Source organism: Lutjanus erythropterus, chromosome 4 (assembly GCF_056507025.1).
Source record: "Lutjanus erythropterus isolate fLutEry1 chromosome 4, fLutEry1.hap2, whole genome shotgun sequence".
NCBI classification, from domain to species: Eukaryota; Metazoa; Chordata; class Actinopteri; order Lutjaniformes; family Lutjanidae; genus Lutjanus; species Lutjanus erythropterus.
In genome coordinates, this window is record NC_139320.1 from 31,670,609 (window position 1) to 31,694,393 (window position 23,785).

General features: G+C 40.3%; 2 protein-coding genes across 2 annotated transcripts; one reads left to right on the forward strand and one right to left on the reverse strand.

Annotated features, from left to right (window-relative positions):
- Positions 1-929: 929 nt before the first annotated feature.
- LOC146328578 (scavenger receptor cysteine-rich type 1 protein M130-like) lies at positions 930-13,137 on the reverse strand. The gene is made up of 11 exons (XM_084717614.1): positions 12,752-13,137; positions 8,645-8,926; positions 7,987-8,286; positions 7,395-7,682; positions 5,713-6,018; positions 5,325-5,630; positions 3,815-4,120; positions 3,432-3,737; positions 2,724-3,053; positions 1,267-1,357; positions 930-1,158 (listed from the first exon to the last, which is right to left on the reverse strand). Exons 1-11 carry the CDS (start codon positions 12,798-12,800, stop codon positions 1,059-1,061), a joined length of 2,664 nt encoding a protein of 887 aa, XP_084573740.1. The 5' UTR covers positions 12,801-13,137; the 3' UTR covers positions 930-1,058.
- A 2,520-nt stretch (positions 13,138-15,657) lies between these two features.
- On the forward strand, positions 15,658-23,594 carry LOC146328579 (AP-2 complex subunit mu-B-like). The gene is made up of 12 exons (XM_084717616.1): positions 15,658-15,960; positions 17,696-17,814; positions 18,841-19,106; positions 19,616-19,698; positions 19,905-19,910; positions 20,205-20,340; positions 20,754-20,892; positions 21,078-21,194; positions 21,276-21,411; positions 21,709-21,806; positions 22,433-22,544; positions 22,856-23,594. Exons 2-12 carry the CDS (start codon positions 17,741-17,743, stop codon positions 22,988-22,990), a joined length of 1,302 nt encoding a protein of 433 aa, XP_084573742.1. The 5' UTR covers positions 15,658-15,960; positions 17,696-17,740; the 3' UTR covers positions 22,991-23,594.
- The last annotated feature ends 191 nt before the right edge of the window (positions 23,595-23,785 follow it).

Genomic DNA, 23,785 nt, shown 5'->3' on the forward strand with positions numbered 1-23,785 from the left:
TTTTTACCTGTTGTTGCCACTTGTCTGAAAGTTTCTTTTTGGTGTTTTCTGTATCCAGGAGCTTTTATTTTATTATTTTACTCGACTACATTGTAAACGAGGTCTCTACCTCAATGCATGTCCAAGTTAAAATAAAGGTTGAATGAATTTACAATCAAATCTGAAGAAAAAGGAATAAACCGTGATAACCGTGTCACCATCCACGCTTCAGATCACACTATGATATAAATTTTATGCCGAGCCCTGGAACTTAATTCTCTACTGAAATCACTCAGTTTATTTAAAAAAAACAAAAATAAAGCACTTTTGAAATATGATGGATAATTTTTCCCTGAGACCTCTGCTGCCTCTCAAACACTACATCGTCTACAGTCTGTGAGGGGTTCAGGGCTTAAAGGGACAGTTCACACCAAAATCAAAAGTACATATTTCTCCCCTGAGCATGTAGTGCTGTTTATGCATCTAGATTTATTTGGTGTGGGTTGAAGAGTTTTGGAGATACCAGGCGTAGAGATGTCTGGCTCAGGCTCTCTCCCTCTCTTTCATTCTGTGTGTGTTTTCTTGTTGTGTTTCTTGTTTTCCTCTTGCCTAACCTCTTTTCTGTTCCCAGCAGCTCCACCTGCTCTGGGGGTCCCTGTCCTCGGTCCCCTCATCTGCTCGCCCTGGACTCCGGCTCTTCCAGCCCCAGTTTTCCAGCCACCTGCTCAAACTTCCCAGGTTTGCATCCCCCTCGTCCCCTGCTCTTTTTGTTATCTGTCCAGTCTTTCTCTCCCTGCATTTGAGTATCTGCACTGGGTCACTTGCTGTAACGTAAAGGTTATATTCTACATCTAAGTGTATTTGAGTGTAAACAGTAAACATATTTCAAATGCAAATAGTAAATAAGTAAACAAGTCACACATATCAATAAATAAAACAAAACCATGACTGTCATATAAAAGTTTATTAGACAAAAAAGGAATCTGTAATAAAATGACAGAAAAAGTGACAATAATCAGAGAGGTGATGACAGGCTGCGTGGTGTGTTTACTGTCTTTTTTTAACTGGATCAAACAGGATCAGGGAGTGGAGACTCTCTCCTCTGGGCTGCAGCCTCTCCAACCACCAACAACATAATCATTATACTCAGTCTTCTTCTCTCGTCCTGGTGTCTGGATTCTCCCAGCCTGGAAAGACACGACAGAAAACATGTCTCGTTATTGAGACAGTAACTGGTCTCTTCTAAATCAAATTTAAAACAGTCCTGCACTAAATAAAGACGTGCACCGTACCTTCGAACGGCAGCAGAGGGCAGTGATGAGCGACATTATACCCAGCAGGAGGACAACAAGCCTGATGATCAGCTCTGTCAGAGAGGCTGAAACAGATTTCAAATCAAATTGAAAACTTTAAGTAAAAGTAACGGTCAATATTTTATCAAAAACAGTGGTGGGAGCAGAAATAACAAGAAAGCTGAATTTAGATGCTCTTTTATCAATTTAGAGGTTTGTCAGTTTGTTTTTTTTTTTTTTTACCACAATCCATTAAGTTTCCACAAGTTTCCAGACTTTTGCTGCAGCGACTCTGCATGCGATGTTTGAAAGATTGATAGATCCTATTTGGACCTTTCTGTCTTTATAATGACATTTTTTGCATTCCTGCAGTGTCTAAATATTCATCACAGATTTGAAAATTAAGCTTGTGGCCAACTAAAATTTTTGAGGAGGGTTAGGCTCGTCTCATCATGTTTTGCATTATATTTCAGCGTAATTAAGATAAGGATTGGCTTTTTAAGAGAATTAATTCAAGACTCTTTGCACTGAAATTATATTTGTTTCACACACTACTGGTGCACGCAGAGAAAATCTATATTTTTTTGAAAAATGCTGTCAGGTTTGGGAAGGAATTCAGGATCTTATTAAAAGCCGTGAGACAGGAAAACCTTAAGAAAAAGACAGAGCCGTCCTGCCTGGTCTCACCAGATGGAGTATCAGTAACATACCAATGTCTTCAGTAATTTAGTCTGTTTTCAAAAATTAAACTTAAACCTAAATCTATTGGTTTGTTTTATTATATCCTATGAAATAATGCATAAATACTTACTAAAATGGAATATAATATTCATAAATATGTTTTCATTGTGTATGAAAAAAATGACAGCTGAAAATGGGAATCATTTTGTTTAAATTTCTTTACAGTGAGCCCTTTATATCTTTAAAGGGAGCAGCTCCTCTTTCCTGGAGGTCACCATGTTGCACCAAAAGTTGTCCAGAACGGACAAACCGAACACCGACACCATGAGCAATCTGCTCACCACCAGCTGCCTTTAAACCCTTCAGACTGGCCCTTTAACTTAGATTATATAATTTGACCTATGTAATTAACAGAATCATTTTAAGCCAAACAATCTTTGTTGCCTAAACTTAACCAGACTTCAGCTGTTTCACAATTTTAACCACGATGAACGGCGTTAAACGACAACTGAAAAGCTTAAACTCCGTGGCCATGACACACAAAATGAGTGGAAATGCACTGTTGTTGGGCTGCTATTTATATACAGTCCCATGAGCCATCACTGCACCCAAGCCAGCTCCCATTTCTTAATACAGACTGCGAGATGTGAAACATTTGGTTCCACATGAGTGAACAAGTTCTTTCTAAAATTAGACAAACAATAAGTTTGCCCACTGTTTATGTTAAGATGGTCAGTTCCCCTGTTTGACTCTGATTCTCTATGAAGTTACCTGCCACAGTGAGATGGAGCGGCTGACTCTCAGAGGAGAAGTTGTGGGAGAAAACATAGTTGTCATAAACACAGCGGTAGTCCCCTTGGTGGGTGTGGTCTGCAGCCGGGAACAGGAAGTGGGCGGAGTGATTGACGGCCGGCAGGGTGTAGTTCTGTGATGTAGCTGAGGTGGTGAAGATCAGCTGGAAGGAGCCTCCTGGATACTGTGGTTCAGTGGAGCACATGATGGTGAAGTCAGAGCCCATGAGCACCTGAAACCCCTGCTGCTTGGCCTCGGAGACCCCGTCAATATCAGTAGAGAAGGAGATGTTTGGCTGAACAAGCAAATCTGTGAACAAAATGGCAAATGATGCTAAGAACTGTAGACACATAGAGGTAGGCGCCACATTGGCCTTTGGATTGTACGTCAGTGTCGCTTCATGTTGGTGCCTTCAAGAACAAATACATGTAAGTGCATGCAGTGAAAGTCAGTTTCATAGTGCAAAGAAATAGTCACAACAAAAATATTGTGTTTGAGGTGTTGAAATACTAAAGTAGGCCTGTTTATGATGTGATAAGATCCTTGTTAGTCATTATCGTGGGATATTAAGTCATTATTTTGAGAATAACTCAAAGGAAATGAACATGAAGTAGTTCATTTTAATCTCTGAGTTGAACTCTGAGCTCGCTCTTTTAAAGTGTGGTAGATGTGACTGTTGAGTGTCACCTGAGCATATGACTTCAAGGCCAGGGTAGGTCTCAAAATCATCGGTCAGAGTTAAACACTCCAGCAGTGCAGATGCCGACTGGACACAGGAAGACTTGATCCACCACACAAATCTGTCCAAAAAATTATCCGTTATCTTTGATGAAACAGCAGAGCCACAGCCCAGCAGTTTACACACTGCAGTTGCAGACTTGTGGTCCCATTTATAATCCCAGCCAGCCACTGGTCTCCACTCTCCCTGGTTTTTCATCTCCAGTGCACCTGCACAGCGGCTGTTCTCTCCCACCATCCGCGTACTTTCTGGATCTGAGCAGAAGTGGGAAAATAATCAAAAGAGGAAGTTTAAAAAAAAAATCAAAAGCGAGCTGCAGCTTTTCGTCTACCTGAGCAGGTGAGTCCAACAGATTTCCCAGGTGAGCAGGAGGTTCTTTCTGAGTCGAATGCATCACAGTCCAGGAGAGCAGACTCATGGCCTCCACACTGGAACTCTTTGGTCCACACTGGAGCCTCCCCTTCTCCATAGAGCGCCCCCTGGAGGACTGAAGGAGCCCCACAGCCCAGCTCCCTACAGACTACCTCTGCATCCTGCTGGTCAAAGTCATCTTCACACACTGAGGACCACTGCTGGTTAGACTTCACCTCCAGTCTGCCTGAACACAGACTGGTCCCATTCACTAGCCTGACAGATTCTGTGGATGCAGCAGTCCAAAAATGTTAAGACGTCGTGTAAAACAAAAGTAAAAACAGAAGTCAGTGATTGGCAAATCCTGTTTTGATCTATATCCAATTGAATACAGTACAAAGACCAGATATTTAATGTTCAAACTGATCTGACTTCATTGTTTTTTTGTAAATATACACTCATTATGAATTTGATGGCTGCAACATGTTTGAAAAAAGTTGTGACAGGATCATGTTTACCACTGTGATACATCAGCTTTTCTTTTAACAACAGTCAGCATTTGGAAACTGACAACACTAATTTTAATTGAAGTTTTGAAAGTGATTCTTTCCTGTTTTTGCTTGATACGTTGTCAGTTGCTGAACAGTCTGTTGTGGTATTTTGTGCTTCATGATGCACCACACATTTTCAATGGGAGACAGGTCTGAGCTGCAGGCAGGTCAGTCTAGTACCTGGATTCTTTTACTACGAAGACATGCTGCTATATGATATATATGTCTTTCTCTTTGCATGGTAGAATCTTAACTTGCATTTGTAGATGCAGAGACAAACTGTGTTTACTGACAGCGGTTTTCCAAAGTGTTCCTGAGCCCATGTAGTATCCTTTATACAATGATGTGCGTTTTTAATGCAGTTTTTAATGCAGTGCTGCCTGGGGGGTCAGAGGTCACAGACATTCAGTGTTGGTTTTCAGTCTTGCTCCTTACGTGCAGAGATTTCTCTGGATTCTCTGAATCTTTTAATGATATTGTGGTGAAATCTATAAATTCCTTCAGTTTTCTGTTGACAAACGTTCTTAAACTGTTGGACAGTTACAGTTTTTCACAAAGTGGTGAATCTCACTCCATCCATGCTGTGAACCACTGAGCCTTTCCAGGACGCCCCTTTAATAATTTAATTACCTGTCAAATGTTCCAAACAAGTGTTTTCTGAATATTCCACGACTTTCAGTCTTTTGTTGCTCCTGTCACAACTTTTTTTGAAATGTGTTGCAGGCATCAAACTCAGAATGAGTGTATGTTTACAAAAAACAATTAAGTTTATCAGTTTGAGCATTGCGTATTTTGTGTTTGGGCTGTTTTCTACTAAATAGAGGTTGGAAAGGGTCGCATTCTGTAATTTGTTATTTATTTGCATTTACTCAGCAAAATGTTTTGGAATTGAGGTTGTAGTAACCTTGCCTTTACCATGGGTGTCGTAAATGGTGTTACCTGAGCAGGTGATTTCCAGGCTAGAAGAGCTGGTTTTTTCTCTTGTTGCCACACATTCCTTTAGTGTGGACTGAGACCGGACACAGGAAGACTTGATCCACCACACAGATCGTTCTAAGGAATCCATCGTCTTTCCTGCGGAAACAGAGGAGCCACAGTCCAGCCATCGACATATTACAGCTGTTACCTTCAGGTTCCAGTCAGAGTCCATTAAGTTATCCACTGTTCTCCAGTTGTCATGGTGTTTCAACTCCAGTCTGCCAGTGCAACGATTAGCTCCTCCCACCAACCTGACTTCATCAGGGTCTGAACAAGGACAGTGAACGATAATTAGGGGAAGAGATAAAGGAGAAGATGACTGGAATCAAAGCTGCAGCTCCTCTCCTACCTGAGCAGGTGAGTCCAGCAGCTTTCCCAGGTGAGCAGGTGTTTTTAGCTGAGCCTGAGCTTCTACAGTCCAGGAGAGCAGACTCACGACCATCACATTGGAACTTCCTCGTCCACGCTGGAGCCTCCGCTTCACCGAAGAGTCCTCTGTTGAAGACTAAAGGAGGCCCACAGCCCAGCTCCCTGCAGACCACCTCTGCCTCCTGCAGGCCGAAGTCAGCTTCACACACTGAGGACCACGACGGGTGAGACTTCACCTCCAGTCTGCCTGAACACAGGTGGGTCCCACTCACCAGCCTGACAGAGTCTGGAAATAGAGAAAGGCAGCAACATGATCATGTTGTACTGCAAACCCCAATCTCTCTGGGCTGTAGTGTGAAATAACACAACAAGGTGATATTATTTTCATTTTTTTCAAATATTTTTGTTTAAAAGGAAAGCTTAAACTGAAATGGAGAGCGAGGCGGTACTAAACTCAATGTTAATTTAGTTCTTCGGTTAAAGGTTCCCTGTCGCCATCTGGGAAGTCGTCCTTAGAAACTGTAAGGAAAAGGGCAAGCACTTAAAAAACACTTGGCAGGTGACTGGATGAACTGTCTGTCTCTGACGTCTAACATGGGCAAACTTCAACCAATCAGATCAAACTCTTGCTGATTCGTTCGGGGGAAGAGTGAACATTGCTCTTCTGTCGAAATACTCTCTAGTTCTGATGTAACTGATGCTATCACCGCTAACCTCTTCAGGAGCCGCCGTTGTTTTACAGAGGGAGTCTGGTGACTTTGGCAAGAGCAATAGCTGTCTTTGATTAAACAAAACAAATGGCACTGTCGCGATCCTTTCCATGATGTTGTCAGACAAACAAGTACCACCTGCCCTGAAGGCTCCGCCGGTGTGCAGTCACTTTGTTTCTACCACTCTTCTCTGCCTCCATCACAGTTAGTTTTGTGGTTTGTGGTGATTTAGAGCCTCAGTTTGCCATGCTGTTGCATTGCTCTGTGTACAGTGACACAGATAAAAAAAAACAAGAACTGAAACTTGTTTACCGACCACTTGTCAACAACAGCATGTTGTCACGATATTTTTTTAATAAGTGTGGCAACTAATATAAAATATGATTCCCTATAATCTGTTTATCCTGTAACTGTGATGCACACTGACTGACAAAGGAAAAAATAAAGACTGTTCAACCAGAAGAATCTCAATGGACTCCAGCCAGTGGCGTAACTGGGCTGTATTCCACATGGGTTTTGAGGTTAAAGGGGCCTGACATTGGTGTAAACTTATTGTTTCATTCTTCAGCTCCGTTTTACATATTCACACACGTTTGTTTTGTCTCTGCTCCGTCAGAGCATCTTGTTCCCATGACAACTGACCGGAGAAAGACACATCGCGCGTAGCGGGGGGGGGGGGGGTTTGGGGGTGGCGCTCGTATCCCCCCCTTATATGCAACAAAATGCAGTGACCCAGTCTAACGTTACACTCCGTGCGGCAGTGTAACATAACCCCGCAGCAACATAACATTTAAAAAAAAAAAAAAAAAAGTTTGACCACAAGAGGGCCCGTGGGTTTACAAAACCCACCAACCCTACGTCAGCTACGCCACTGACTCCAGCTAATGATTTGAATCGTGGACTATCAGGGGGCAGCCCTGCAAGACTGTAAAGACATCAGTGTTGTTGTTACCTGAGCAGGTTATCTCTATGCTGGCAGATGTATATACACATCTTGTAAAACATTCTATCAGTGAAGATGCTTCACAGTCAGATTTGATTTGCCAAACAGCTCTCTGTGAGGACGTCCTTCCCGTTCTCGTTGAAGCGGCTGAGCCACAGTCCAGCTCTTCACACACCAGACCTGCTAACGTCAGGTTCCAGCCCATGTCATCTACTGGTTTCCATTCACCCAGTTTGAAAACCTCCAGTGTGCCACCACATCGGCTGCCTCGTCCCACCAACCTGACATCACCGGGTTCTGGGTAGAAACGACAAACATCTGGAATTGACTTCATCCATTCACACATGCAGACAACTGGCTTTAAAGGGATAGTTCACCCAAAAAATGAAAATTCAGTCGTTATCTACTCACCCTCATGCCATTTGAAAACAAAACACTGTGCTGTTTTCCTGTGAAACTCCAGCAGTGTTTTTTGGACTAAAAACTAAACCTGACCTTCAATCAGGATGACAGTGAGCAGATAATGACTGAATTTTCTTTTCTGGGTGAACTATCCCTTTAAAGAATATTAATATAAACTGGGGGGGGTGTTTTCTTCTACCTGAGCAGGTGAGTTCAACAGTTTTCCCAGAGGAGCAGGTGTTTCTGTCTGAGCTGTCACAGTCCAGGAGAGCAGACTCATGGCCTCCACACTGGAACTCTTTGGACCAGACTGGAGCCTCCCCTTCTCCATAGAGCGCCCCCTGGAGGACTGAAGGAGCCCCACAGCCCAGCTCCCTGCAGACCACCTCTGCATCCTGCTGGTCAAAGTCATCTTCACACACTGAGGACCACTGCTGGTTAGACTTCACCTCCAGTCTGCCTGAACACAGACTGGTCCCATTCACCAGCCGGACAGATTCTGGAGACAGAAAAAGAGAGAAACTCACTACCTTCAGCAGCAATAAACTATCATTCTGTTGTTCTTTGTTAAACTTCAAAAAATGCTTTCTGAGTAATAGCTCTTTAATTCAGTATATACTGCTGAATAAAGGAAGTGCAATAAACAGGTCTAAATAATACACACAAAAAAAACCTGACGATATTTAAGTAAAACTGTTTAAGAGGAAAAAAACATGACAAAAACAACAGAAACAACAAATGGATCTTTTTTCCAATCACATTGTCAGAATTGTTTTCTATAAGTTTTAAATCATTTATGATTCCAGTTTATGTTGTTCTCACATGGTTCATGTTCCTTTCATCAGCATGACACTGACCTGAACAGGTGATCTCGACACCTGAGATGGAAGATTCATCTGAAACAGAGTTAAGGACAGCCACAAAGTTCTGTACACTGTCCACTGAAACAGAGGAACCCTGAGTTCTCCTTAATGAGACAACAGAACCACAGTCGAGCTGTCTGCACACCGCAGCTGCTGCTGTCAGGTTCCACTCATAGTACTGGTCGTCTACTGGTGTCCAGTCTGCCTGCAGCTTCTGCTCCAGGCTGCCAGCACAGCGACCTGCTCCGCTCACCAACCTGACGTCATCAGGCGCCACTGAACAGAGACACAGAAATACAGTAAGTAGATTGGTTTCTTCATTTGTAGTTGTATCTTCTGTTTCTCCTGTACCTGTTGAACTGTTTGTTCCTTCAGCCCCGAGCCTTGTGGGGGACAGGTCACCCCAAATCAAAAATACGCAATTTTCCTCTGGCCTGTAGTGGTGTAATTAAAGTCTCCTAAAGTCCCGACATGCACATCATCACACCACACACACCCAGTTCAGACAGCATGAACGTGGACGTGGCTCCAAGCTAAAGATCTACAGTGAAGATTCAGGATAAAAACATGCTGGAAATTTGCCATGGTTGGGTTTTAGGAGATACCAGACAAGCAGTATGGGGGCATTTTATGTTTTTATTGTGGTGTTTTGTTTTTTTATTTTTATTTATTTTTTGGACGGCACGGTGGTGCAGTGGTTAGCACTGCGGCCTCACAGCAAGAAGGTCCTGAGTTGAATCCCCCAGCTCCCCGGCTGGGGCAGGGCCTTTCTGCGTGGAGTTTGCATGTTCTCCCCGTGTCTGCGTGGGTTCTCTCCGGGTTCTCCAGCTTCCTCCCACAGTCCAAAGACATGCATGTTAGGTGACTCTAAATTGCCCGTAGGTGTGAATGTGAGTGTGAGTCGTTGTCTGTCTATGTGTCAGCCCTGTGATGAACTGACGACGTGTCCAGGGTGAACCCCGCCTCTCACCCAATGACAGCTGGGATAGGCTCCAGCAACCCACGACCCTCACGGAATAAGCGGTTACAGAAAATGAATGAATGAATGATTTTTTTTTTTTTTGATACTGTGTTTGCTTTTTCAACATTTCACCGCTTTGTAACAAAGCGGCATGTCAGCATGTCCAAATGAAGCGCACTGCTCTCACATGGACAGGTGAGCATCATCAGTGTGATTACTGTCGACAGGAGAAACGTACTTAATTCCGCATAAAACTTCAGACGAGCTGATTTAAAGTGACACTGATGTCAGTTTTTTTTTTTTTTTTTTTTTTTTTTGTGCAGCTGAAATTCAACAAAACAAACTGGATCAGAAAAACAAACAACGCAGTCTGCTGGTGAGTTTTTTCTAATTAATATTTATTTGTTAGTTTCATGTGTTCTGCAGTTGCAGCTGTTGAGTCGCACATTTAACAGCCTCAACAAAGTTCAGCTTAATAAGTTGTTTCAACATTTCCACAGCTTGTTTATGTCTGTATGTGTTTATATCCCATAATTTCTTTTATATGCATAATTTTTAAAACATATTATGTAATTTATTTACTTTTAGCCCTTTATTTTACCTGAATTCTGGCAGGATTCATGGCAATGGGGAAAGAGTAAGAAAAAATAAAGGGATAAACAAAATGACTTTTAGGGCAACCAGATGTCCTGAAATATTTCAGGAAAGTCGTGAATTACAAGCAGTCGCCCTGAATCCTGAATCCTGTTTGTCCCAAAAATCATCACTTCTAGTCACAGAAAATATTAACATATGAATGTATGAAAATATTCAGTTGTGTCGGCTATAATTCCCACTTTTAGTTATTAAAAATGTCCTCTTTCTGTAAAATATGTCAGAATATTGTTGATGTTTCCATTTGTCTGTTGCAAAGATTAGATTATTTAGAATTTATTCCAGTCTGTAAAATAGAAATAAGAACATCACTTATAAATCTACAAATTCATTTAAGTAAATGCATCATAGCCTCTTACTGAAAATGGCAGATACTTGAATAATGCCATAAAAAAAACATCACAGTAAAGTAATTTAACATATCGTAGACATATATGCAGACTGAAAAAGTTTTAGGCTGAAGCTACAGTTTATAACACCTCCCATTTTAACAGCAGATCATATTTAACAATCAACAACAAACAAACCAAAACGGGCAAACAAGACAATGAAAATAACAATGAATACAAAATACAACACAAAAACAACTTTGATTTTTTAGCATAAAAATATTTCTCAAAGTACGTCGACTTTCTCTGTTTTGAAACAACTTTTAGATATTTTCTGGTAATGACTGGCTTTTTTTTTTTTTTGCTCTGTACGTCATTTGAGATGTTTTAAAGACAAACAAATGTTCAAATTTCAGAACCTTTAGTTTAATAACTAACATGAAAAACAGATTGTTCCTCTAAATTATTTTGTACATTTTAATTCCTCTGACGTGACAAACATCACCTGCTCTCGTCTGGTCACACCAGTGATGTTCTTTAAAAATAAATACATAAAAAAAATTAAAGAAAGAAAGTAAAAATATGCAAACATTAAATAAATATATAGTTTTAGAAATAAATAGGCCTGTATACAGAAATGATTTAACAAATAAACATGGAAAAAATAAACAATGCCTATTCTGTTCTTTATATTTCATCATTCACACATTTATGAGTATAGAAATATATACAGAAATAAATAAACAAATGTGAAAATAATTAAAAAATAACTGCAATTATGCTTTAGATTTCATGATTTATTCTTTTGTTTTTTATTTATTTATATAGGTCACAGAAGAAAATTATATTTTATTTGTCTTTATATTTTGACTTTTATTTATTTATCTTTATATTTCCGCATCTTGTTATTATTTATTATTTAATTTATTCATATCCAGAATAAAATAGAGTATATAAATACTAAAATAAATAAAGACATAAATATGAAAATAAATGAAAATGCTCCTAATTAGATTTTGTTATTTGTCTTTATATTTCCGCATGTGTTTATATATCGATTGTATCGATTTATTCCTTTTCATGGCGCTCCGATCACGCCTCAGTTCATTTATTTGAATCACTCTGTAGATGTGATTGTAATTAAACTCACAGCAAATAAGAAAAACTAACATTTATTTGCTTTACTTCAACATCAATGCAAATAAAACACAAAGCACATACAAGGTCAAAACAAAAGCATGAAAATACAAACAACATAAGAGACAAACGACCGACACAGAGCTTCTATAAAATGTGCTTAAACTTTAGTTTATAAACTTTATCTCAGAGGGACGGAGTCGTGTTGGTGTGTTGATTTTATCATGAAGTTCTCAGCCTGCGTTCTTCCTTTGACCTAATTTGTGTCGTTGTATAATAATTTAAAATATTGTTAATTTATCCTTTTTCTGTCATTTCTTTTATTGTATTTAAACCTCATGACTTAATACCAGAAGTAGAAGGAACTAATTACAAATACTCAAATTACTGTAATTAAGTCGTTTTTTGGGGTACTTGTACTTTTATGAGTAGATTTTCAAGTCTGTACTTTCCCTCATGCTAAAGTATGGATTCCAAGATGTAATCTACTTAGTTACTCTTGAAATCATAGTTGAGTACAATTTGAATTATAATATCCAAACCTGCAAATCTGCATTTCAGTAGTCAGTAAGGTGATCTGATCACAACAATGACAAACAAATGAAAAACAAAACAAAACGCTGCGGCAACACGTGTCTGGAGTAATGATGTTAATGATTAATCAATAATCAATTTACCGCCAGTAAGAATTTAACCAATAAAAAATGTATTCATGGCTAGTTAATCAGTAGTTGTGGCAGTAATTTGACTTTGTTTTAAATTCAGCTCAGACTTAAAATGAGAAAAAAATGAAAACAAGGGGGGAAAAAGTCTTTTATATCTTATAATTAATGATGATTAATCGATTGTTAGTGTTTTCAACTGTCACTCGAGGAAAACACACAAAATTTGCCACCATATTTTGCAGACGTGACTGTGACATCATCAGTTAAAAGTGACTAATACACACACACGTACACACACACTCACACACACTCTCTGTGCCTCTGACAAAGTCAAACCAGAACCCGAGGTTCCTACCTGAGCTCCAGAGGAACAGAAACACAATCAGCACCATGTGGTCCTTCATCTCCTGCAGTCTGTCTGTCTCTGCGTCTTCTTCAGTCACTGTCTCTGTCTTTATCACTCAGGTCCAGCCCTCATTTCTGCTTTCTTTTTTTTTTTTTCTTAGCCATTTCCTGTTTATCTCTACACTGTAACCCCAAATAGTACAGTACTTGAATATAATTAGTTTCACTCTTTGATTACAGTTCAATTAAAATATTTGATTAAAGTCAACTCAAATGTTTGCAGTAAATTCAACTCAGCATTTTTATTCACGCCTCTCATTACCTCTCAAGTGAACACACTGTAAAAACCAAAAGATTGAGGAAAACTTAGAATTTCAAGGCAACTTAATTCACTACATTTGAGTTATGATCTCAGCTCAAGTTGTTTTTTTTTTTTTTGTAAATTACCAACTAATAACATTTTTTTTGTCTTTTTTCCCAAGCATCCAAATGAAGACAAATCAGGTTCATACTTCACTGTGAACAATTTGGGTGGTTTCTAAAAGTCACAAGGTTCAATTTTAACCTGAAGAAAAGTAAATTATCTTAAAACATTTCAAACTTTTAAAAGTTTCAAAACTTTCTCAAAGTTTTGAGAGTTTGAACACACTTGAAGGCAACTGCCTTCAAATTATGAGGTTTTTTGTTTTGTTTTTTTTTGAGGATTTTTTTTTTACAGGATTTTAAGTATAAAAAAAAATATTATATCATGTTCATTCTTTATTACAAATAATGAAAATGAGCATTTTCCAGTGTAGTTTGGGCCGTCACAAAGCTGCACTGCGCAGGTTTGGAATAAGGATCTTAATGATAAATCATTAATTGATTAATAGCTGTTATAAGAATAGAATCAATTAAAAATATTTAATCAATAGTCTAGAAATGGCAGTGGCAAAACCATTTGTTGAATAAGAAAAGTTTTCATTTTAAAATCTAAAATTACAAAAAAACATGCAATTTGTATCTTATAGATTATTAATAATTTATCAGTTATTATTTTCACCTCTCATTTAATAAAAATGCATAAAATTTGCCGTTCTAGTTTTGAGACGTGACTGTGGTAAAGTAATTAATACTTTTAGAGGGATATTCTCTGCCTTTTCATTTTTACAGAGATCCACCTGCAACGATGATAAAACGATGATGAAAAATAAAATGAGAGGAGCTGAAGAGCTGCATGCTGTAGTAACAAATCTCCCACACAGCTTCAGATTATTGAATTTCAGTGTTTTATTTTTATCATTTTACAGAATAATCCTTGTTGAACAGTACGAAGAGAGAGCAGAGCCCCCTGAGTTTGAAGTGTTTGTTATTATCAGTTTTCAGGCCGGACTCATCAGTCAACAGATCAGCTCCTCTGATAAGATGTGCTGCTTCCTCTCCATCTTTTAATCATCTCATCAGTTTTTGTGGGTTTTTTTGATTATCTGACTCATGTTTCCTCTCGGCTGTACTAATTTAAAGCTGCTCTTTTTAGTATTTTTTGTCATATTTCTTACTCTGACCTGTTCATCAATTAATTTAATTTCCAGACATGGAACTGGTCATCCAGACGGGAGGGGAGAGGACAGCTCGTCCTGCTAACAGGGAGAAAAGTCAAAGCAAGACGAGTAAGAACTCATTTTAAATATCTTTGGTTTATTAACACGATGATGCTGAGTGATTTTCATCTGTGTTGAGCAATAATATCCGTCAACGGTCTGAGGTTTATAACCGTAAAGCTGCCTGTGATGCTGATTCTGCCCAATTGGTTAATTCAACTGAAAACCAGATGACAGGATGAGGATTTCATAAAGAACCATTAATGATTGTACACATGAACAGTGTTCAGTGTGTACAGGTGTGTGTGTGTGTGTGTGTGTGTGTGTGTGTGTGTGTGTGTGTGTGTGTGTGTGTGTGTGTGTGTGTGTGTGTTGTATTTCCCAGTAAGGACCAATATTGGTTTTATATATTCATAGTGAGGACAGTTTTAGAAACGTGAGGACATTTTGGGACGTGCTCACTTATAATTACGTACAGTAGATAGAAGTCAGCTGAGAACCAGGACTGGTCCATGACTGTCAGCCATCATGATGGACAATGCCAGTGATATATCATTATCAATAATCTCAACATCAGTATTCCAAATAATCAATAATCCCAGCATCAATATTTCAAATTATCAATAATCCCAATATAAACACTGCAGATTATCAATAATCCAAATATCAAACACTTCAAATGATCATTAATCCCAATATCAATACTCCCTTGATCAGTAATCTCAGTATCAATATTCCTGCATTATCAATAATCCAAATATCAACACTTCAAATGATCATTGATCCCAATATCAATACTCCCTTGATCAGTAATCACAATATTAATACTTCAGATGATCAGTAATTCCAATATCAGTACTCCAGATGATCAATAACCTGTGAAAGGTGACAGATTTATGATCAAAATGGTTCTCTTTAGTGTGTGTGTGTGTGTGTGTGTGTGTGTGTGTGTGTGTGTGTGTGTGTGTGTGTGTGTGTTGTTCCAGGTGTTCCACTTCACACCTGTCCTCTTTAAATCCACATGATGTTCATGAATTCAGACTGAGGGTGAGAAAAGTAACAGTTTTTATTTCCACAGAAGTCAGATGAGGGACAGTTGAAGGACAGACAGTGTCCTGTGAGACCAGCCTCCTGCTGGACTCGTTGTCCCGGTGGAAACTTGTGATCCTCCATCAGATCCGGGTCTCTCGGTGTGAACGCGGCCTGCTGTGTGTGATTCATATGCGGAGCTCCTGTTTCCTCCCTCTGACAAACAGATGAGGGAGGGCCGCGTCCCAATCCGCTCCGCTGCTGCCTCGGTCACAGTGGACGGTCAGAGCAGGGGAGCATCAGCTGGTCCCTGTCGGTGTGTTAATCAAACACATACTCACACAGCTGTTAAACACCTGTGGACAGGTGACTTCCAGTTGAGTTTAGCTGGAGGAGTCTGAGTGAAGGAGGCCGACAGTTTTGAAGGGGACGCGGCCCTGCCGTCAGCTGACTGTCCTCCTCCTGCCTCCTGCAGCCGACATCTTGTCTCCGACCGGAGGAGACGGAGACAGCCCGGGTGTTCACGGTCAAACGTCTCGATGGAGTGGCGGGAGGACTGGGGAGGACCTCTGTGAGGAGGCCGGAGACACAGCAGTATCTCTGCGGAGCGGTAAGGACATGAAGGACACAGACACCACCGTCTGTCTGTCTGTCTGTCTGCCTGTCTGTCTGTCTGTCTGCACTGCAGCAGCGGTGAACTGACCGTCTGACTGCTGCGGTAACATTGGCAGGTGTTGGTCATAGCTCGTTCTGGTCACCGAACAGCCATTTAAAAAATGAAATTTTCAACCATGTATTGTTGATCGATTTCGGAGCGTTTTGTGTAGGTTGTGATTGATTATCAGTAATAAGTCAGTGGGGGGCTCCGTGCAATTCGGCGCAGACAAACAGCAGCTGCGTTCAAAATTACCATCACTTTTAAGACCGTAAACTCGCTAATAATGTAATAATACCGTTATTTTCATTTCCATCGTGTCGGACGTGACTGGGCGGTGACTCGACTTCAGCCAATAGTTTAGTGTCATTCACTTCTAATCTTAAAAGTTGAATTCTTAGTGGATTTTTTTATTTCATGTTCGCTTATTTGTGTGCCGAAAATACCAGAATGACCTAATTTCTCAACCGATAAAATGCCTTAACGGTTTGACTGCGTAGCTGAGCTGGAATGTATGAAAGGCTTAAAAATGACAGTTTTTTGAATGAAGTTTGGAATGCGTCCGGCTGTCACCGCTGAACAGTGACGTTAGCCTCCACACACACACACACACACACACACACACTGTAGATGTTATAGATGTTGGCTGCTTTTATCATATTTAGCATTTCTCATTTTCTATAGAGGAATAGTAGCAGCTCAGCTAACATGCAAAAGTCAGCTTAGTTTTTTATGGATATACAATTCAATATATGACACAATGTATGGAAGACAATATCTGCCAGCAAAAAAAAAAAACTGGATCAAACTTTAGAAATAATTAACCTAAAAATAAAACTTATAAAACAATAATAATCTTATAAATCGTATGAGGTTATAATCTGGAGTCTTCCTGGTGGAGATGGACATGTTTTTTTGTTTTGTTTTTTACAGTTATATAAATGACTGTATTTATGTTCCAGCTGTTGTCAGTTTGCAGCTGAAAAATCTCATTATTACATTTACATGATAGGATGAATATTAAACTCATTATACTCTAATTTATTGTTTTCATCAACTCTTATATTCCTTCACAAGGAAAGTATTTTATCTACAAAATATCTTGTATGACATTACATATTATGTGAGATTATATTTCATGGGATTATATTTTAGAAGACATATTTTGTTTTAGATTTTATTTGATATAAAATAATATGTGATATGAGATTATTTTTTGTATGAGATTAGATTTTATATTACATTATTAGATTATTATATTTTATTAGATTATATTTTATATGAGATTTTTTCATAAGAGATATTTTATGTTTTAATTTATTTTGCATTTAGTTTTAGATTTTATTTGATATAAGAGTGTGATATGAGAATTTTTTATATGACGTATTTATATTAAATAAAAATTTTAATTTTTTAATTTCATATTCAATTCATTTATATTTTATGTTTTATTTATAAGACATTATATTTCAGATTTTATTTATGAGATAATGTGATATGAGATTTTTTTTAAATATAAAAATAGTTTATTTTTATATTTAATACTATATTTTATCTGAAATTATGTTTTATGTTAGATAATATTTTATATGAGATGATATTTTATGGATTACATTCATATACAGCGATGAGGGACGACACATTGCTGTTGTATGAAAGTTGTGTAATAATCTTCCTCTCTGCGCTGCAGTGTCTCTTCATTATGATCAGCTGTAATGACTGATGGGCGTCAGCCATGATCGGAGGACTCTTCATCTACAACCACAAGGGGGAGGTGTTGATCTCCAGGGTTTACCGCGATGACATCGGGTGAGTCCTGCTGATGTTTCCGTGAGCTGGACACTAACGTCAACCACAGTCAGTAAACACACCGTGAAGAAACCAGAATATATTCACATTTAACAAGTTAAATCAGAGAATTTGGCAGTTAATATATTTTTTAAAAATGACTCAAAGTGGTTAATTGATTATCAAAATAGTTTCATTAATTGAATAGTTGATCAACAATCAGTTAATCGTTGCAGCTCTAGTTATTATTATCAAGATGCTTGTCAGTGTTATCACTGCTACTGATACCATTACTATTAATTTGAGCCTTTAGGTGAAAGTGCTACAGTTGATTAACAGTTTGATGTATATTCAGTAAATTAATAGATGATATTCTAGTGTATATACAGTAGATGCAGCAGTAAAGTGCTGATGCAGAGCCGTATGATGGACTTCAGTCGTCTTCTTCGTCCGTCCTCAGCTGTTCGGTCATCTCTGTTTGATTTTAAACAGTTTTTTAAATTTAAAACCTCCTCAGATGCTTTGATTTGTTCCTCCTCTCATCGAGCCTGCACAGACCTGTGCTGCAGCCTCGCTGTCGCTGTGTGATGCAGGGAGCCTGTTGCTAGGCAACAGCAGCGTAGCACTGAGCCCTGCGGCGCCGACAGAAAGCTCATCTCAGAGTGATGAGGTCATCTCAGTCTGCACTGATAACATGGCTGCTGTCTGAAACAACAGATCGTCATACAGGACGTGAAGCACACGGTGTCCTGGTCATAATCTTTAATAATGATAACAAAAATAATAATAAATAACTTTAAATTAGACTGAAAATCTAATATTTTAAAGAAGAAACTTGGTATAAAAGAGTCTTGGAAAGTACATGTTTTGACCTATTTTTTAACTGACAGCATTAGAACAGGATTAATTCATTAATTAAAATGACAGACAGATTGATTGATAGTGAAAATAATTGTTATTTGCTGCCCAAAAGTCTAAGCAAATGTTCACTACCAAAAACCAGGACGTGGTCTTTACATTGTCGCGTACCATCTCGTCTCTGTCCAGGAGAAACGCGGTGGACGCCTTTCGAGTCAACATCATCCACGCCCGACAGCAGGTCCGCTCTCCGGTCACCAACATCGCCCGGACCAGCTTCTTCCACGTCAAACGCTCCAACATCTGGCTGGCGGCGGTCACCAAGCAGAATGTCAACGCCACCATGGTGTTCGAGTTCCTCTACAAGATGTGTGACGTCATGTCGGCCTACTTCGGCAAGGTCAGCGAGGAGAACGTCAAGAACAACTTCGTCCTCATCTACGAGCTGCTCGACGGTAAACACACAGGAAATAACTACCAGCCTACAAAATAAAAGTAGAAATGAGTCAGACAGAGAGGAAATCACTTCAGCCTACAAAATAAAGGTAAAAACATGTCTGAAAGACAGGAAATCACTTCAGCCTACAAAATAAAAGTAGAAACATGTCTGAAAGACAGGATATCACTTCAGTCTGCAAAATAAAAATAGAAATGAGTCAGTCAGGTTTCTGTAGGAGGTCTCACTCTGTCTACAGATCTGATCCAGGTTTTGTGTTTTTTTCTGGTTTTAACCCCGAAGCTGCAACAGGAAGTGCTGTCTGTCCCGTCCTGAAGACGCTGTCACTCTGCTGCTCTGTGGTTTTTTTAGGTTTTGATTTTTGTAGCGTTGGATGAGAAAATCAAAACCTAAAGAAAATACAGTGCTGCCAGGAGTCTCTGCTGAGCTGAATGTCCACTCTGCTGGCTGGCTGGCTGTCTGTCTATCTGCCAGTCTGTCTGTTGTAACAGTGTTTGTGTCCTGCAGAGATTCTGGACTTCGGTTACCCTCAGAACTCAGAGACTGGCGCTCTGAAAACCTTCATCACTCAGCAGGGCATCAAGAGTCAGGTATGACTGATCTATAATCAATAATCACAATCAATACTGATAAGCTCTCTGATAACAGAAACAAACATGACCTGTCAGGACAGTCATAGTCACATGGGTGAAGGCTTTTATTATGAAATATCTACAGGAAGTGTGACATTTGATAGACAGCAGCTCACTAACTGTTTCCTGTCTCTCCTCATCTGCTCGCCTGGATTCTGCTGCAGCATCATGTGAGTACACACACACACACACACACACACACACACACACACACACAGTTAATATAGCCCCTGCTGGACTCCACACCCCCCTTGCAGAGCACAAAATATTTAATTTTGTTCTGTGAATTATTCATGTTCAGGCCTTTTTATTCAGGCTTTTATTTTGAAATTTGAAATTTATTTCCCTTCCTGTTGCTGTGTCTCTGTTGCGGATTGTCAGCACGATCCATTCCAGCAACATCACGTCACTTACAGTATTGATACCTGTAGTGACATCACGTGACTTCCTGTCCCCTCTGTCAGACCAAAGAAGAGCAGACTCAGATCACGAGTCAGGTGACCGGTCAGATCGGCTGGAGGAGAGAAGGAATCAAATACAGACGCAACGAGCTCTTTCTGGACGTGTTGGAGAGTGTCAACCTGCTCATGTCTCCACAAGGTAACTACTGAGTACTGCTGAGTACTACTGAGTACTGCTGAGTACTACTGAGTACTGAGAGCTGCTGCTGATGGCGGTAGTAAATGATTTCCACTTACAAGATCATGACAAGATTAATTGTTTAATTGACAGTGAAAATAATGGTTAGTTGCAGCCCTAATAACATCCTTTCAGCCAATCAGAACACAGCATGACATCACTGTTAAGGCCCAGTCACACATGTGCGAATGTGTTGGAGTGACCTACGTCCTCGCTGTTGGGTGTAAAGTTCACCAGAGTTTAACTCCCCTTGAATTCACACGTGACAAGGGGACGCACCTTGCTGAGCCACCAGAGGGCGCCATCAGACACCTCATAGCCTGCCTGTGTGTGTGTGTGTTTGTGTGTGTTTGTGTTTGTGTGGGTATGTTCAGGTCAGGTGCTCAGCGCTCACGTCTCAGGTCGGGTGGTGATGAAGAGTTACCTCAGCGGGATGCCTGAGTGTAAATTTGGGATGAACGACAAGATCGCCATCGACAAGCAGAGCAAAGGAGGAGAGGACGGAGGCAAGAGGTCAGAGGTCACACAGGAACATCACACCTGCTGCAATACACCTGTTGTTAATCATCACAGTCATTTAAGACATTTTCTCTACTGATGGCTGCAACTAACCATTATTTTCATTGTCTGTCCTCCACCTGTCTCCTCCTTTTTCTTTTTCCTCCCCCACCTCCTCCTCTCCTCCTCCTCCTCCTCAGTAAACAGTCGATAGCGATCGATGACTGCACCTTCCATCAGTGTGTTCGCCTCAGTAAGTTTGACTCTGAGCGCAGCATCAGCTTCATCCCTCCAGACGGCGAGTACGAGCTCATGAGGTCAGAAGTCACATGACACGCGACACGTCCTTCATCAGACATGAGACGACAGCGTGAGACAGTCCGTCTGTGTGTGTGCAGGTACCGGACCACCAAAGACATCATCCTGCCCTTCAGAGTCATCCCGCTGGTGCGAGAGGTCAGTCGAACCAAAATGGAGGTCAAAGTCGTCCTCAAGTCCAACTTCAAGTCGTTGCTGCTCGCTCAGAAGATCGAGGTGACGTCACACATTTACACTGCAGTCGTCATGACAACTGCATAAGTGGCATAAGAAGCTGTGTCTGTGGAGATTATTGATGAGTGTTTTTAAATCAAAGTTCAATAACAGAACTGTTTCACACCTGAGGGCCAGTTTTCCCACATGGTTGTCTTCTCAGGCAGAACTACTGTATAGTGTTTGTGTTTTGTAGTAAATGTAGTTTGTGTAATGTATTTTTTGTTGTGTAGTTTGTGTAGTGTAGTTTGTCTCGTTTGTGTAGTTTGGTGACTGACGTGAACCCCTTGACCCCCTCAGGTGCGGATCCCGACCCCTCTGAACACCAGCGGTGTGCAGCTCATCTGTATGAAGGGAAAAGCAAAGTACAAAGCCAGCGAGAACGCCATCGTGTGGAAGTAAGTCACCATCTTTATAACTTTATTTAAACACAGATCAGTGACGCAGAAGAGAAGAGAGCTGATCAGCTGACGGCTGATTGATATGAGGCAGCTTCAGTCGAGCCCACAGACCAATGAAGATGGAGGAGGGTTGGGGTTGTGGTGTGTTCAGGGTCAGGTGGAGGGCTCAGTCTCGGGGTATTTGTCATTGAACAGATGATGTCATTATGCAATTATGTATTCAACCCGAACAGATCAATAGTTCGGGATCGATAGTTTGTCCTCTGAGCTGAGCAATAAACTCGTCTGTGCTGACTCAGAGATCAGAGCTGCTGAGTCAGCACAAGTACGCAACCTGCTGAGTCAGCAAAACACTTCCACATGACATCATCAGGTCAGAGTGAGGCTGCAGCTTGAAACAGAATCGATGATGTTAACAACCATCATCAGAACCTCAAGAAACAAACAGACAGATGTTCTTTATTAGAACTGCAACCATAAATCAATTATTAATCAACTGTTGAATTAATTGACAAATATTTTTATAAACGATCAATAGTTTTGAGTCATTTAAAATGTGACTTAAATGTGACTGCAGTGTGTGTGTGTGTGTGTGTGTGTGTGTGTGTGTGTGTGTGTGTCAGATTAAAGCACTTGGCGGGGATGAAAGAGTCTCAGATCAGCGCTGAGATCGAGCTTCTGCCGACCAATGAGAAGAAGAAATGGGCTCGACCGCCGATCTCCATGAACTTTGAGGTCAGTCTCTCTATTGATTATTGATTATTGATCATTTATCCTGCTGATCGTCAAGTGCTGATCATCAGATGTCAGGTTCCATTCGGTCTCATTCAGTCTCCTCAGTCCAGTCTCCTGATGTTCACTGTCGCTTCCTCCTCTCTCTCTCTCTCCTCTGTCTCGTCCTCTTCTGTCTCCTCCTCCTCTGTCTCCTCCTCATCCTCTGTCTCCTCCTGTCTCCTCCTCCTCCTCTGTCTCATCCTCTGTCTCCACCTCCTCTCTCTCCTCCTCTGCCTCCTCTGTCGCCTCCTCCTCTGTCTCGTCCTCCTCAGGTCCCATTCGCCCCCTCCGGTCTGAAGGTTCGCTATCTGAAGGTTTTCGAGCCGAAGCTGAACTACAGCGATCATGATGTCATCAAATGGGTTCGTTACATCGGACGCAGCGGCATCTATGAGACACGCTGCTGACCCGCCCCTCGCCACAAGGGCTGATGGGAAGGATTGTTGTTGTCATCTACAGATGTGTGTCTGCATATGTGTGTCCAGGTGACGATGTCATCAGTTTGCTGCTGTTTGTGATGTCAAGTTTTTGTTTACATGGGATTTTTCTTGATAACGTGTTTTAATGGCTTCATATTTTTGTGTTTATACATGTCAGTGTTTCATCCTGAGTCGTTCCATACGTCCAATGGGATCCGTGTAGAGACGCAGGTCAGCCAATCACATTCCAGAAACACCTCAGAGGTCATCAGTGTTCCTCCAAACCTCGTCCTCCTGTCTCATAGTCAGTGTGTGATCTGTGGTTACCCAGCATGCTTCAGTCTCTGACCGTCTGAATTCATCTGAAAATATGTTTCTAGTTTTTTACTATTTTGTCAGATGTTCTGAATTAATATGAAGTCATTTGTGTGTGTGTGTGTGTGTGTGTGTGTGTGTGTGTGTGTGTGTGTGTGTGTGTGTGTGTGTGTGTGTGAAGCAGATCAATATATTGTGTCAGACTGAAGATGTTCAGTGAGTCTGTCTGATGTCATTTTGCCAAATTTTTTTTCTCAATAAAATCACTTTGACTGACTCTGATGACTGTTTGTTTCTTTATTTATTTATATATATACAACCCTGATCCCAAAGAAGTTGTGACGTGTAAAACAAGATCCAATGATTTGCAAAAACTTTTTTAACCTATATTCAATTGAATCCAGCACAAAGACAATATATTTAATGTTCAAACTGATAAACTTTGTTTTTTGTAAATTTACAGTTATA